The sequence below is a fragment of the Engraulis encrasicolus genome, chromosome 16 (genome assembly GCF_034702125.1).
Source record: "Engraulis encrasicolus isolate BLACKSEA-1 chromosome 16, IST_EnEncr_1.0, whole genome shotgun sequence".
NCBI lineage: Eukaryota > Metazoa > Chordata > Actinopteri > Clupeiformes > Engraulidae > Engraulis > Engraulis encrasicolus.
The window spans coordinates 45,802,382-45,816,487 of NC_085872.1; the positions used below are offsets into that span (position 1 = coordinate 45,802,382).

The following is a 14,106-nucleotide window of genomic DNA, read 5'->3' on the forward strand; positions in this document are numbered from 1 at the left end:
CATACCCAGAGAACGGTTGAAAGTACAGAAGACCGGTAAAACCCTATTATTTAAGGGAGGTGTAAAATAATTATTATAATTATAATTATTTCCAAAAAATGGGACNGTATCACTTTAAAGGTGCACCCACTTTCTAAGATTTTTAGTTTATTTCCAGAATTCATGCTACCCATTCACTAATCATGTTACCTTTTTCATGAATACTTACCACCACCATCATATTCTAAGTAGGCCTATTCATTATGACTGGGAAAATGGCACTTTTTTGAACATGAAAATGGGGATCTTCTCCATGGTCCGCCATTTCCAGAAATAGACATTTTAGCTGCAAAAAATGACTGTGTGTAACGGAGGCTAACTAGCACAGAGTTGGCGTGGAACGTTGGTAAACCTCCCTCTGATAGCCTCATACAGTCTCGTGCCATTGGGCCGAGAGACTAGTCTCTTGGCCCAGCGGTATCGTACTGTGTCTTCCATTGCCGGACCGTTAATTGACGAGGATGCAGGTTCGATCCATGAGGGGGGTGAACAGGTGCAAGATGACCTCCGTCACATGTGCTTGGGCCATACTAGACAATATTAGTTTATTACTTAGTAAACTTTCATGTAAAGATCAAATTTGGCAATAGGCAGCCCAGTTTCAATGAGCAGCATAGTTGCAGTACTTTTTTTGACCATTTCCTGCACAGTGTACATTTAAGGTCTGTACTTCCTCACTTGTCGTGGCAGGGTCTCTCTCTCTCTCTCTCTCTCTCTCTCTCTCTCTCTCTCGGCCTATATCCTGTGTCACCTTTACAACAGAACCCACATGTTACACAGCTCAAACCACAAGTGTGTGCACAGTATGATTACTGTAGTCTAGACAAGACTGGTTCCTTACTATCCATCCACTCCTAGGCCTTAAAATCCATAATACTTTTAGGGTGCTGGGTAGACCAAGCTCTAGCAGGCAGTGCGCCGATTTGGGAGGCTACACTCTCCCCTGCTATAGGCTACTGTAATGGTGGATCTTCTCCCCTGCTATAGGCTAATGTAATGGTGGATCTAGTGGCTACAATCTCCCCTGCTATAGGCTACTGTAATGGTGGATCTTCTCCCCTGCTATAGGCTACTGTGATGGTGGATCTTCTCCCCTGCTATAGGCTACTGTGATGGTGGATCTTCTCCCCTGCTATAGGCTACTGTGATGGTGGATCTTCTCCCCTGCTATAGGCTACTGTGATGGTGGATCTTCTCCCCTGCTATAGGCTACTGTGATGGTGGATCTTCTCCCCTGCTATAGGCTAGTGTGATGGTGGATCTTGTGGTTCTGCTCATCTCTTCACAGCAGGGTTGAAAGTCTTTTTTTTTCAGAAGCGAGGTGCTGCATCATGAATGATTTTAAGGGAGAAATGATGAGGGGGGGGGCAGCTTGGTTTGATAGGGCATACTGTATCTAGGCTTACTATTGTCCATGCACAGTAAACAACTCTAATTAGCACGCTATTAAGCCTGAGCCAAGTCTATCTCTATTGCCAATAGAACAGGCACTCTACCAGGGCCGGATTAAGATTGCCTGGGGCCCCACGGTTACAGGTTGATGTGGGACCCCCGGAAGGCAAATTTTGTGACAAATCTATGCATAATTTCGAGCCAGGGATACGTGATAACCAACTGCACTGAACACCACACTTGAACATTTCAAAATTGCATCCTGTCACAATTCCCTTTTGGCCAATCAGGGCCCCCCTGGCAGGTGGGGGTCCCCTAGGCTGCAGCCATATCCAGCCTGTGGTGGGGGCCCTAAGCTGCAGACATATCTAACCTGTGGTGGGGGCCCCTAGGCAGCAGCCATATCTAACCTGTGGTGGGGGCCCCTAGGCAGCAGCCATATCTAGCCTGTGGTGAAGGCCCTAGGCTGCAGCCATATCTAGCCTGTGGTAGGGGCCCCTAGGCAGCAGCCATATCTAGCCTGTGGTAGGGGCCCCTAGGCAGCAGCCATATCTAGCCTGTGGGGGCCCTAGGCTGCAATATCTAGCCTGTGGGGGCCCTAGGCTGCAGCTATATCTAGCCTGTGGTGGGGGCCCTAGGCTGCAGCTATATCTAGCCTGTGGTGGGGGCCCTAGGCTGCAGCCATATCTAGCCTGTGGAGGGGGCCCTAGGCTGCAGCCATATCTAGCCTGTGGAGGGGGCCCTAGGCTGCAGCCATATCTAGCCTGTGGTGGGGGCCCTAGGCTGCAGCCATATCTAGCCTGTGGTGGGGGCCCCTAGGCTGCAGCTATATCTAGCCTGTGGTGGGGGCCCTAGGCTGCAATATCTAGCCTGTGGGGCCCCTAGGCTGCAGCTATATCTAGCCTGTGGGTTAATCCAGTCCTGCACACCACAGCACTGACTGGCCCCACAGCATCTGGGACAAGATGTTTTTAGTTCAAAATGTTCATCAACTTTACTGATCACCACGGGGTTGCATGATTGTAGGCTAATCTAGATTGGATTTAGCGTTTCTCCAAGGCTAATGAATTGAGTTTTCCACCGGAATAAACAAGGATAACTTCACCCAATTAACCCTCGAGGAGGACCAGCGACAGCGGCCGAACCAAAGCAGCATCTTTCCTTCCAGCGCGCTCTCAAGATAGTAGCCCAGATCAGGGGTTCCCAAACCTTTCTATGACAAGGCCCCCCATATACCGCTAGATGCCAGCCAAGACTCCCCCTCCCCCCAACACACACACACACATAGGCCATGCCACACTATTTTTCTGTCTATGCACTCGGTTTCACAACTCGATGAAGTTTCATTCCTAAGCCCATTCAAGTACAGAAAGCATAATATATTTACATTGTAAAGAACAAAATGATTCCACTGTTTTTTTAGCCTGTTTGTGGCTTATCTTGGCTCCCTTGTAAATTATTTAATTTATTAAATTGTCCAGTTTATTTTACTATATTTTTCCTGCCAGCCTGCCTCGCCCCCCTGGCATCCCCTCGCGCCCCCCGGGCCCCCACTGAGGAAACCAGTGGCCAAGACGCGCGTGTGGTGCCTCCCTCTCTCTCGTGCCTCACTGGCTCCTTCTGCGAGTGCGCTTCTCACAGCAAACCAGGCGCTTCTCGTGCAGGTTTGGGATTTTTGCTCTAGCTCGCAGAGGCAGTGGCACCCCCGGAAGGAACAGAACAGTCGCATCTCCTCTCCTCCCGGCAATCATGTCGAAACAGCAAATCCTGCTTCTGGACCCGGCGACCGATCTGAAATTTAAAGGTAAGGAGGAAATGATATTCCGCGATGTCATGTCATGTCCGCGTAGTAGCTGCGATTGTAATTTGCTGAGTGGGGTAGCAGCATGCTAACTTGACAGTCTTTGAGCGAGACGACAGTCAGTCACTGGCCTGCCCATAATAATTTTAACACTCTTCGATTAGCCTAGTTCAGCGACTCTGACTCTTAAACCGCCATCTTGACGTAGAGGGGGCGAAAATTATGGGCCACTGCGGATCTCCCAAAACCGAAACGTTTGTGACGTTTTCAATAAACGGCGTGAGTTGAGTTTCGCCCTGGCATCATGCTAACCAACCAGTCCCCAGCCCGTAAGCGCGCACGGCTCATTCTTCTTCCTGAAGTTCCCCGAGGGACGTTGGGCATCCGTAGCTATCCGCTGTCAGGGCGAAATGTTTAATAACCAACAACAGTTGCATCAGAAGCCCATAGTGCTACTGTCTCCACTTGGGCGGGCGTCATCCAATGTGGCCCATAGACGCTGTAGCTGGTTCCTCGCATCGCATCAAGGCGACTAGGAAGGATGCAGCACTTGGATGTCCATGCCCATCTGTCGAGAGTTAACGAGTTAGTTAGCAGAAAAGGATAATAGCAGTTCAATTGACTGACAGGTCCAATGAGCTTTTGCATGAACTGCAATTTGATACTGCGGCTGTCACTCTGATCAAGTTGGATGCTTACGCATCCCTTCAGTGCCAAACCGCCAGGGCGCACACTGACTTTGAACACCTGGTCGGTCGTCGGTGTCCATAAACGCAGAAACGGACCATGTTTACCATTGAAACACATTTTAAACTCGTTTGTATGTAATATCCGATGATTATAGTACCCAATTATTCCTTAAAATTTGAAACAAAATGTTCAAAATTGAACTTTTCCAATAAGGTCTCCCCTCCCTCTCGTCCGCCCATCCCTTTCGTCCTCACGCACAGATCATCTATTTGTTGGGTTTTCAGACGAAAAATACTTTAAGAAGTTCAGAATACACTGAAACATTAATGAGAAATGTACGGTGTGCGGTGATTCATCCTTCATTTACTTGGATTAGTGAGAAGTGTGTTTCAGTGGTTAACATGGTCCGTTGTGGTCCGTTTCAGTGTTTAGGGACTCCCGTCAGCTGTCAGTTGTGTGATTGATTTATTGTGTTGTCCGGTGATGGCCCGTGATTTGACATGGAGTTTGGTCCGCATGTATAATCTGCTTTTCTCAGCTGATAAGAAAAGTGGTATCAGTGTTGTAGTGGTGTGATTTTGCTGGTCTCAAATCATTGTGGACTCTAATTGCTGTCCGCTGTTCTCCATGTTGTATACTTCAACTGTATAGTTGTGATGTTGTGCTATATAAATACATGTTGTTGTTGTTGTTGTTATTGTTATTATTCTTTAAAGTTGAGGAGATAGTGAGGATGGTGTGAGACATCCCTGTTCATGGTGGTTGGGCTGCGCTTTCTGATCTCTACTGACTCCTTAATCCAACGTTAGGCCTAATACCGATACCATCCTGAGGCCACAACTCTAACAGCAAGGGGTGTGATCAACCTGCCAATATTCACAAGAAGGTCACACCTCCACAACATCAGCTGTTTTGAAAGCACGTCACACTTCAACATCCATGTGATGTGACCCTCTGATGAAGACGGAAGTTTCACTGTCGAAACATACTGTAGGTGTGACGACCACAAAAGTGTCACATTTTGTGTTTATGAAAAAGAGTTAAAACAGAAATTGTCTTTTATTTTGAATACAAATTTATTGTAATTTGTTTTGAAAAAGGTACCCCAAAGAGGCCTATCGGGTAAAAGATTGGGAACACTTTTACAAGTCTGAAACAAAATAATCTTAAAGAATTACATACATACCTGACAGTGCTTATGTCTATTTTGTGCATCCCTGGTGGGACGTGATTCAGATGGGATGGGATTGGGGGGGTGGGGGGTGTTGGGGGGTGCGCTGGTGGACATGTCGACGTCCTGGTGGGTCGCATGAGTCTAATCGGCCGCTTTGGCTTTGGCAGGGATGATGTTTGTCGACCTGCTTGCCTGCCTGCCTGCCTGCCTCCTCTTATGAGCCAGATTTGATCACACACTAACTGGTGAGATAATCATATTATGAGCTGAGGGGTCAGTCCTGTGCTGTGAGGTGCTGTGTGTCACAGTGTGTCCAGGACACTATGAGCAAGGGGTCAGTCCTGTGTGTGTGTGTGTGTGTGTGTGTGTGTGTGTGTCCTGTGTGTGTGTCCTGTGTGTGTGTCCTGTGTGTGTGTGTGTCTGTGTGTCCTGTGTGTGTGTGTGTGTGTGTGTGTGTGTGTGTGTGTGTGTGTGTGTGTGTGTGTGTGTGTGTGTGTCCTGTGTCTGTGTCTGTGTGTGTGTGTGTGTGTGTGTGTGTCTCGTGTGTATGTTTGTGTATGTGTGTGTGTGTGTGTGTGTGTGTCCTGTGTTTGTGTGTATGTGTGTGTGTGTGTGTGTGTGTGTGTGTGTGTGTGTGTGTGTGTGTGTGTGTGTGTGTGTGTGTGTGTGTGTGTGTGTAACAGTGCGCTTTTAGCACCTTTCTTTTTTGTAGTATAATTACACAAAGATTTTTATTTTGACACACCTCCGTTACACTAGTCCTACAGTAGACTTCTTCACTGTCATGGGTGTCTATGGAGCTTCCTGCCCCCCTCCTTCTATCCCCCTCTAATGTTTCCGTTTTTCTGATTCATATTTCTATGCTTTCCATATCCTCTTCCCTGTCTCTGTATGCTGTGGGAAGAGGTATGTTTCTCCACTTTTCTCTTTCCCTAATCTTACTTAAATCTTATTTCTATTCTGTCATCCATCACTTGTGCCACAGTAATCCTGAACACTATTCCATGTATTAACATTCACCTAATGTATTACACGAATATGATGTCTGTTTCATGTACTTTGATGTGTTAGCGCCACCCGGTGTAAAATAAGCCGGTGGCATCGTGACAATCCATTAGCTTAGCGTTGCTAACGCTAGTAGTCACGAGTATTTAGCATTTATTTTTATGGTCTTCTCAGGAGTGGCAGTGCAGCCCAAGCCCCATGGTGATGCTGTGAATGTACTGTGTCTGACAATTACAGGTGTGTGTTTATTTATGTTATTTGTGTATAATGTGTTAAGGAATTGAAATGTGACCCTGGCAACTTAGCTAACTCACTTGTTATGCTAGCGGAGTTTTGCTAAGTTAGCTAGCCAGGGCACAATGAGTTTATTATGAGAAGCAAGCTATGTTTTTGGTAGCACTTCTCTTAGCCCAGCGATTTTATTTGTTTTTCTCATATGTTTCACCATGTTTAGTGCTACTGTTAAGCATGTTTATTGTAACAACTACGCCCTGTCTCTGTATGCTGTGGGAAGAGGAGTGGCAGTGCAGCCCAAGCCCCATGGTGATGCTGTGAATGTACTGTGTCTGACAATTACAGAACAATCTTGCAATCTTGTCTCGGAGTCATCCTTATATCAACTATTCAACACAACGCAGAGTGAAATCCAAACCGGTTACATTGGTGCCGTGACTCCGCTTCGCTTGATCAACGCCTGCTTGATCCCGGGACTGCTGCGCTTCTCTCCTTCTTCTCGCATGGTGCACTTGTTTGTCTGTATGCTCGTATGTGTGTTTGTGCGTGTGCGCGCGTGCGTGTGAGGTATTCTGTGACGTGCATACCGTTTAGGGCATATGTTTCTGCAAATTATATCTCTTAATGCTCTTTCACTCCGAACCTCTCTCTATTTTTTTTCTCATAGTAGTATTTGAGTTTTGACTATTAGAGCTCTGCAGATTTATTTAAATGTATTGAGCTGAAATAGTAATTATTTTGTTTTGCTGACATATTTGTGTCATAGGCATTCCGGGTTTGAATTGACTTATGCTATAAAATGGCTGAGGGTGGTGATAGCTTTGCTGGGGATGGTGATGTGGTTGAGCCCTTTATGTTTAGAGACCGCTCGCGTCTGGCTGGTATTGGGAGAGCTTATCCTTTGGGGATTCACAGTTTTGGTAGGGGGAGGCAGGTTGGTAATGTGGGACAGGTTAACTTGGTTAGAGGTCCAGTGGCCACTTCCACTCCCCTGAGAGACACTGCTTATATGCCCTGCACGGATCAAGCCACACCAGCAGCACATATAGCCCCTGCAGTTGCACAGCCTATGGGAGTAGCCCATTCACCGGTGACACATACTGCCCCTGTGCCTACACTAATTGCACACACAGGCCCTTCTCCTGCTACATGTCCAGCCCCTACACCCAACACACAGGTGATTACTGCAGACACACTGGGCATTGTCTTGTCAGATCTGGCTAAGCAGATCAATAGTAACATTACTGCCAGTATAGCCGCACTGCAGCAGGCCAGTGGTCAGCCGCACCCTAGCCACTCTTCACCGTCCCTGACCGAAGCAGATGCGTCAAGAGTTAGTGTGACTGTCCAGTCAGATGCCAAGCTCCCTCCCTTCTTCAGGGGTGACCACACAGACAAGTTTTCAGTCGATGAATGGGAGGATGTAGTGCTGAACCACCTTCGCCATGTGAACCGCACAGAGCGGGAGAAGTCTGACTTTGTCGTGAGTCGTCTGTTGGGCAAGGCGAGGGATGTAGTGAGAGTCTCTCTTCGGTGCAGCTCTGAGCCAGCCTCTGGTCACACCGTATCTGCTGTGTTCGATATCTTGAAGAGGAATTTTAGTGAGTTGACATACTCCAACATGCCCATGAGAGACTTCTACAATACTCTTCCACACCACGGTGAGTCTGCTATGGAGTACTGGATTCGTCTAAACAAAGCCATTGATGTGGCGGAGGAATGTCTACGGAGACAGCGGAGAGTTCTGGAGGAACCAGGAGCAGAGTTAGTAACAATGTTTGTGTCTCACTGCCCAGACCCCAGTCTTGCTATGTCTCTCTCGTTTAAGCCAGCTGAGAAGTGGACGCCGTTTGAGATCCAGGAGAGAGTGGACGCACGTCAGAGGGTGCTGAAGAGGAATGAAGGGGTGGCCCGCTCTTCTTCTTCGCCAGTGTCTACAGAGAGTGTGCGCCCACTCAACCAGTTCACTGTCCAGCACGCTGAGCCTGGCCCCCCACCCATGGCTCCGCCGGTGTTCCAGTCCCATGCCCCCGCCGTGCCTGAGTCTGCCCAGTCACTCAGTCCCCCTGCTGCTGAGCCGAGCCTCTCTCATGTAGTGACCATGTTGGACAAAGTACTTTCAGTGTGCACTGCCTCCATGTCCCCGCACGCCATGTCCCCGCGCGCCGTGCCAGCCCAGCGGAGCCAGTACACAAACCGTGAGACACGCCAGCCATGCAGAGTGTGTGGTTCACTACAGCACACTACATTCAGCCACTGTAAAATGGACCGGCTTTGCCACAACTGCCTGCAGCCTGGCCATGTCAAGAGTGCATGCCCCACAACACATCAGTCTCAAGTTGGTGCTGCCCATGTCCCGCGCACACAGTTAAACTAGATAGCCCATGTAGTGTGAGGGGTACCATGGGCTCTTCTGCTGAAACCCTCAGTGACAATGACTTCCAATCCATTTATGTAAATAGTTGTGCACTTTTGCCGGCCGAGACTACGGCTATTTATCTCAATTCTCAGCGGCTTGAGGGCTCCAGTGACTTGTTCTACACGCCAGTCGTGGTCAGCGGCCTTGTTTCACTGAAGGGCATGCTAGATTCTGGCTCCATGTCATGCACGCTGAGCGAGGAGGGTGAAATGAGACTGAAGGCATCTGGCATTCTCCCTTGTCCACAGCCAGTTCCCAGCAACATTGTTCTTATCGGATGTGGCGGTTTGGCGACGCGCCCTAAGTGCATTTATGAACTTGAGATCGAAGTGTCCGGATCACAGTTCCTGGTGCCCACTTTTGTAATATCTGGCCAGCGGGATGAGTTTATCATCGGGACCAACGTCTTAAAGCCCCTGCTCAGCAAGATGAAAGGTGAGAAGAAATACTGGGACGCTGTCACCTCCAGAAGCACCAGCCCTGAGTGCGAGCAAGTTTTGGAGCTCCTCACCTGCGTCTCCCGCTGGGCTGGTCCAGAGCCATCGGGTCCAATCGGCACTGTCAAGCTGAGGCGAGCCATCACCCTGTTGCCAAAACAAGAATACCTGGTGTGGGGCAAACTACCAAGCCATGTCCCTGTGTCCCAAGGCAGTACAGTGATTGTGGAGCCCACCACAGCACGCTCGGGGCCAAAGAACATCCTAGTGGGGCGCGTCATCACGCCAATGTGGGGAGATCACTGGATCCCCATGAGAGTTCTCAACCCCACTGAGTACCCTGTCAGGCTGCGCCGTAACACAAAGCTGGCTGATGTTTCACCATGTGTGGCTATTGAAGACCTTCCTCTGACTCAGGGCCTTGCCTGTAACAGCGCCGTTCAGCCTCACATGTATGCTCCAACTCAGTTGCAGTCTCCAAAGCAGTGTCTTGACGCGTGTGGCCTCGGAGATGTAGACATTGATGCATGTGAAGTCTCAGATGAATGTAAGTCCAGGCTGGCTCACCTGCTTTCCAGTTTCCAGGACGTCTTCTCCAAGGACAAGCTTGACTGTGGAGAGGCAAAGGGGTTTGTGCACCGCATTCACCTCACTGATGATCGGCCATTCCGACTTCCTTACCGCCGTATTCCACCTGCGCACTATCACAAGCTGAGAGAGGTTCTGAGTGACATGGAGGAGAAGGGTATCATCAGAAAGTCAATCAGTGAGTACGCTTCGCCTCTAGTGATGGTGTGGAAGAAAAATGGCGATCTCAGGATATGCACAGACTTCCGCTGGCTAAACGCAAAGACAGTGAAAGATGCCCATCCATTGCCACATCAGTCAGACTGTCTTGCGGCCCTTGGTGGCAATGCGCTGTTCAGCACAATGGACCTGACGTCTGGGTTTTATAACATCCCCCTCCATGAGTCTGATCGGCATCTCACTGCTTTCACGACACCACTCGGGCTCTATGAATATAACAGGCTCCCCCAAGGTCTGTGTAACAGTCCGGCTTCATTCATGCGCATGATGCTGAGCATTTTTGGCGACCTCAATTTTTCCACCCTCTTGTGCTACCTGGATGATCTCCTTGTTTTTGCCCCGTCTGAGTCAGAGGCCCTGTGTCGTCTTGAGGTCGTCTTCACCAGGTTGAGGGCGCACAATCTGAAGCTCTCCCAGAAGAAATGCCACTTTTTGCGCAAGTCTGTAAAGTTCCTGGGGCATGTTGTGAATGTGGCTGGCGTGTCTGTTGATCAGGAGAAGGTGGATGTCATCTCTAGCTTCACAGCACAGGATCTGATGATGGAGGACGGGTGCACGCCTTCTCAGAAGAGAGTTCGCTCCTTCTTGGGAATGGTGATGTATTACCAGCATTTTATTCCTGGCTGTTCATCCATTGCTAAGCCCCTGTTTGCGCTGACTGCTGGCCAAAAGCGTAGAGGCAGACATGACAGGAAGCTTCGGAGGCCTGGCACCTACCGTGAGTTAACTCCGGGAGACTGGACTCCAGAGTGCGTGAAAGCCTTTGAGGACCTCAAGAGGGCGCTGTTGACAAGCGTAGTTCTTGCCCACCCAGATTTCAACAAACCCTTCGTGCTGTGCACTGACGCGTCCCTGGACGGCCTGGGAGCCGTTTTGTCCCAAGTTCCAGAGGGTGAAGAGGTAGCCAGACCCATTGCGTTCGCCAGTAAGTCTCTCAGCAGGAGCCAAGCCAACTATCCAGCCCACCGATTAGAGTTCTTGGCTCTGAAGTGGGCAGTATGCGAGAAATTCAGCCACTGGCTGAAGGGTCACACTTTTACAGTATGGACGGACAACAACCCGCTCACATACATCCTGACAAAGCCCAAGTTAGATGCATGTGAGCAGCGTTGGGTGTCCAAGCTGGCCCCATACACCTTTGACCTCAGACATGTTCCCGGGCCGAAGAATGTTGTGGCTGACGCTCTGAGTCGTGACCCTTTTGTGAAGCGGCTCTTGTCTGAACCCTACGCTGATCTGCTGCAGCAAGCCTCCGAGGTCAACGACAGTTGCGTGCAAGACATGTTCCGCCTCACCTGTAATCCTCAGGCCACGACTGACTCCTCTCTCAGCACCGTGCAACCCCTATCCATGTCAGGTGATGATGTGTCAGCTGCTCTGGACACACAGGACGTGTGGGACCTTGGCGCCCAGCAGAGGGCCGCTTCCCTCAGTGACCACCTGACGGGCTTGGGGGACTGTGGACAGGACACACTCCACGCATGGTCGACAGATGAGCTGAGAGCTCGCCAGTTACAGGATGACGCCATTGCCAGAGTGATGTTCTATGTCGAACGGAAATCGAGACCGTCGAGGCGTGAACGGGCTCGAGAGAATTACCTGGCCTTGAAGTTGCTTCGAGAATGGCGGAAGTTCCAGCTACGGGATGGCATCCTCTACAGAGTCTCGAAAGACCCCCTCTCCAACACCAAGAGATTCCAATACGTCGTGCCTGCTTCCCTTAAGGCAGATGTCTTGGCTGGTCTGCATGACTTGGCGGGTCATCAGGGTCAACTGCGCACACTCTCCCTTGCTCGTCAGAGGTTCTTCTGGTATGACCTGGAGAAGGACGTTAGGCATCATGTCAGAGAATGCATGAGATGTGTCCTCAGCAAGACCGCTGAGCCAGCCGCCAGAGCTCCTCTGCACAGCATCAAAACTACCGCACCTCTGGAACTCGTCTGCATCGATTTCTGGTCTGCTGAGGACAAGAACAACAAGTCTGTTGATGTCTTGGTCATAACTGACCATTTCACGAAGCTCGCACATGCATTCCCATGTCAAGACCAGACTGCTAAGAGGGTGGCGAAGCGGCTGTGGGACAACTTTTTCTGTGTGTATGGCTTCCCCACTCGACTGCACTCAGACCAGGGAGCGTCCTTTGAGAGTGAGCTCATTGCGGAACTCATGGAGCTGGCTGGCGTGCAGAAGTCTCACTCTTCTCCTTACCATCCGATGGGCAACGGTGGTACAGAGAGATTCAACCGGACACTGGGAAACATGCTGCGGTCCTTGCCCCCACAGTCCAAACAGAAGTGGCCCCAGTTGGTTCAAACCATGACCTTCGCCTACAATTGCACGGTGCATGAGACAACTGGGTTCGCGCCCTTCTACCTGATGTTTGGCAGGGTCCCGAGACTGCCTGTTGATCTGCTGTTCAGGAACGTGATTTGCGATGAGAGGATTGCTGACTACGACTCCTATGTCAAGTCCCTGGCCAGTGACCTCCAGTCAGCCATGCAAGTCGCTCAGAAGAACTCCAGGTCTGAGCAGAGACACCAAGCTGAGCAGTACAACAAGAGGGCCAAAGGAGTGGCGCTGTCCATTGGCGACCGAGTCCTTATTGCCAACAAAGGATGCAGGGGAAAGCGCAAACTTGCTGACAAATGGGAGCCAGATGTGTACACTGTGGTAGCCGCAAAGCCCAGCCTCCATATCTACAAAGTCGAGGGCAGTGATGGTAAACAGAGGGTGCTCCACCGGAACCTCCTGCTTTCAGTGAGCTTCCTGCCAATCGCAGATGATACAGATGTCGCTTCAAGTGCAGCAGCTGAATGTGTTAGTTCAAGCGTATCCCTGTCCGAGGCTCACCTGTCAGATCTCTCCTCTGAGCATGCTCTGGCCCCGTCTGTCACTGCACTGTCTGTCGCTGCCCCGTCACGCCAAGATGACTCTGTCGCGGACCGCACTTCCTCTTGGGTCGCTGAACAGTCTGCCGTGCTGGATGACTTTGAGGAAGATGAAGCAGCTGGTCCCGGGTCCCCGCTTCCTGGTGGCAGCTCAGATGCCTCTGCTAGTGGTGTGGCTGGCCCTGGTGATGTTGCAGAACATATCATGCCCTCTACCCCTCACGACCCACCTCACGTCCCACCTCACGACACTGACGCTCCCTCAAATGGCCACTTAGCCCCCTTCCCCTCGTCCAGGTTTGGTAGGGTTATTAAGCCTGTGTGTAGACTTATAGAGTCTATGGCTCAGTTGCAAACCATTTTAGGTGGGGATGAGTCCTTCGGTCAGGTCATTCACGTGTAGTGCGTGCATTATATTTTTACTTAGTTATTTGACAGCTTCTGCTGTTGTTCGTGGCTTTATTGAGCCTATTGTCTATGTTCTGAGTGTGAATAACATGTAGTTATTTCTGAGTCATGTAGTCTCTGGTCTGAGCCTTACTGTTGAGGTGTATATGGCATCTCTTCTACCCGGTGCGTTCTGGGACTTGATCACCCCTAGATCACGCCTGACCTCTCTAGGTAGCTGTCACGCTGGTATTTGTAATGGCTGTAAGCGGAGCTTGACGAGTGTTTTTATGTTCGGGATGTTTTTGCATCTTTGTGAAATTCTAGGGGGGTGAATGTAACAGTGCGCTTTTAGCACCTTTCTTTTTTGTAGTATAATTACACAAAGATTTTTATTTTGACACACCTCCGTTACACTAGTCCTACAGTAGACTTCTTCACTGTCATGGGTGTCTATGGAGCTTCCTGCCCCCCTCCTTCTATCCCCCTCTAATGTTTCCGTTTTTCTGATTCATATTTCTATGCTTTCCATATCCTCTTCCCTGTCTCTGTATGCTGTGGGAAGAGGTATGTTTCTCCACTTTTCTCTTTCCCTAATCTTACTTAAATCTTATTTCTATTCTGTCATCCATCACTTGTGCCACAGTAATCCTGAACACTATTCCATGTATTAACATTCACCTAATGTATTACACGAATATGATGTCTGTTTCATGTACTTTGATGTGTTAGCGCCACCCGGTGTAAAATAAGCCGGTGGCATCGTGACAATCCATTAGCTTAGCGTTGCTAACGCTAGTAGTCACGAGTATTTAGCATTTATTTTTATGGTC

General features: G+C 49.6%; 1 protein-coding gene across 1 annotated transcript in view; it reads left to right on the forward strand.

The window, feature by feature from the left end:
* The first annotated feature begins 2,951 nt into the window (after positions 1–2,951).
* Positions 2,952–14,106, forward strand: part of LOC134465853 (vesicle-associated membrane protein-associated protein A-like) — a 43,092-nt gene continuing 31,937 nt past the window's right edge. The window contains exon 1 of the mRNA XM_063219753.1: positions 2,952–3,235. Within this exon, the coding sequence (XP_063075823.1) occupies positions 3,181–3,235 (55 nt within the window). The 5' untranslated portion in view covers positions 2,952–3,180. The remainder of the gene's footprint in view (positions 3,236–14,106) is intronic.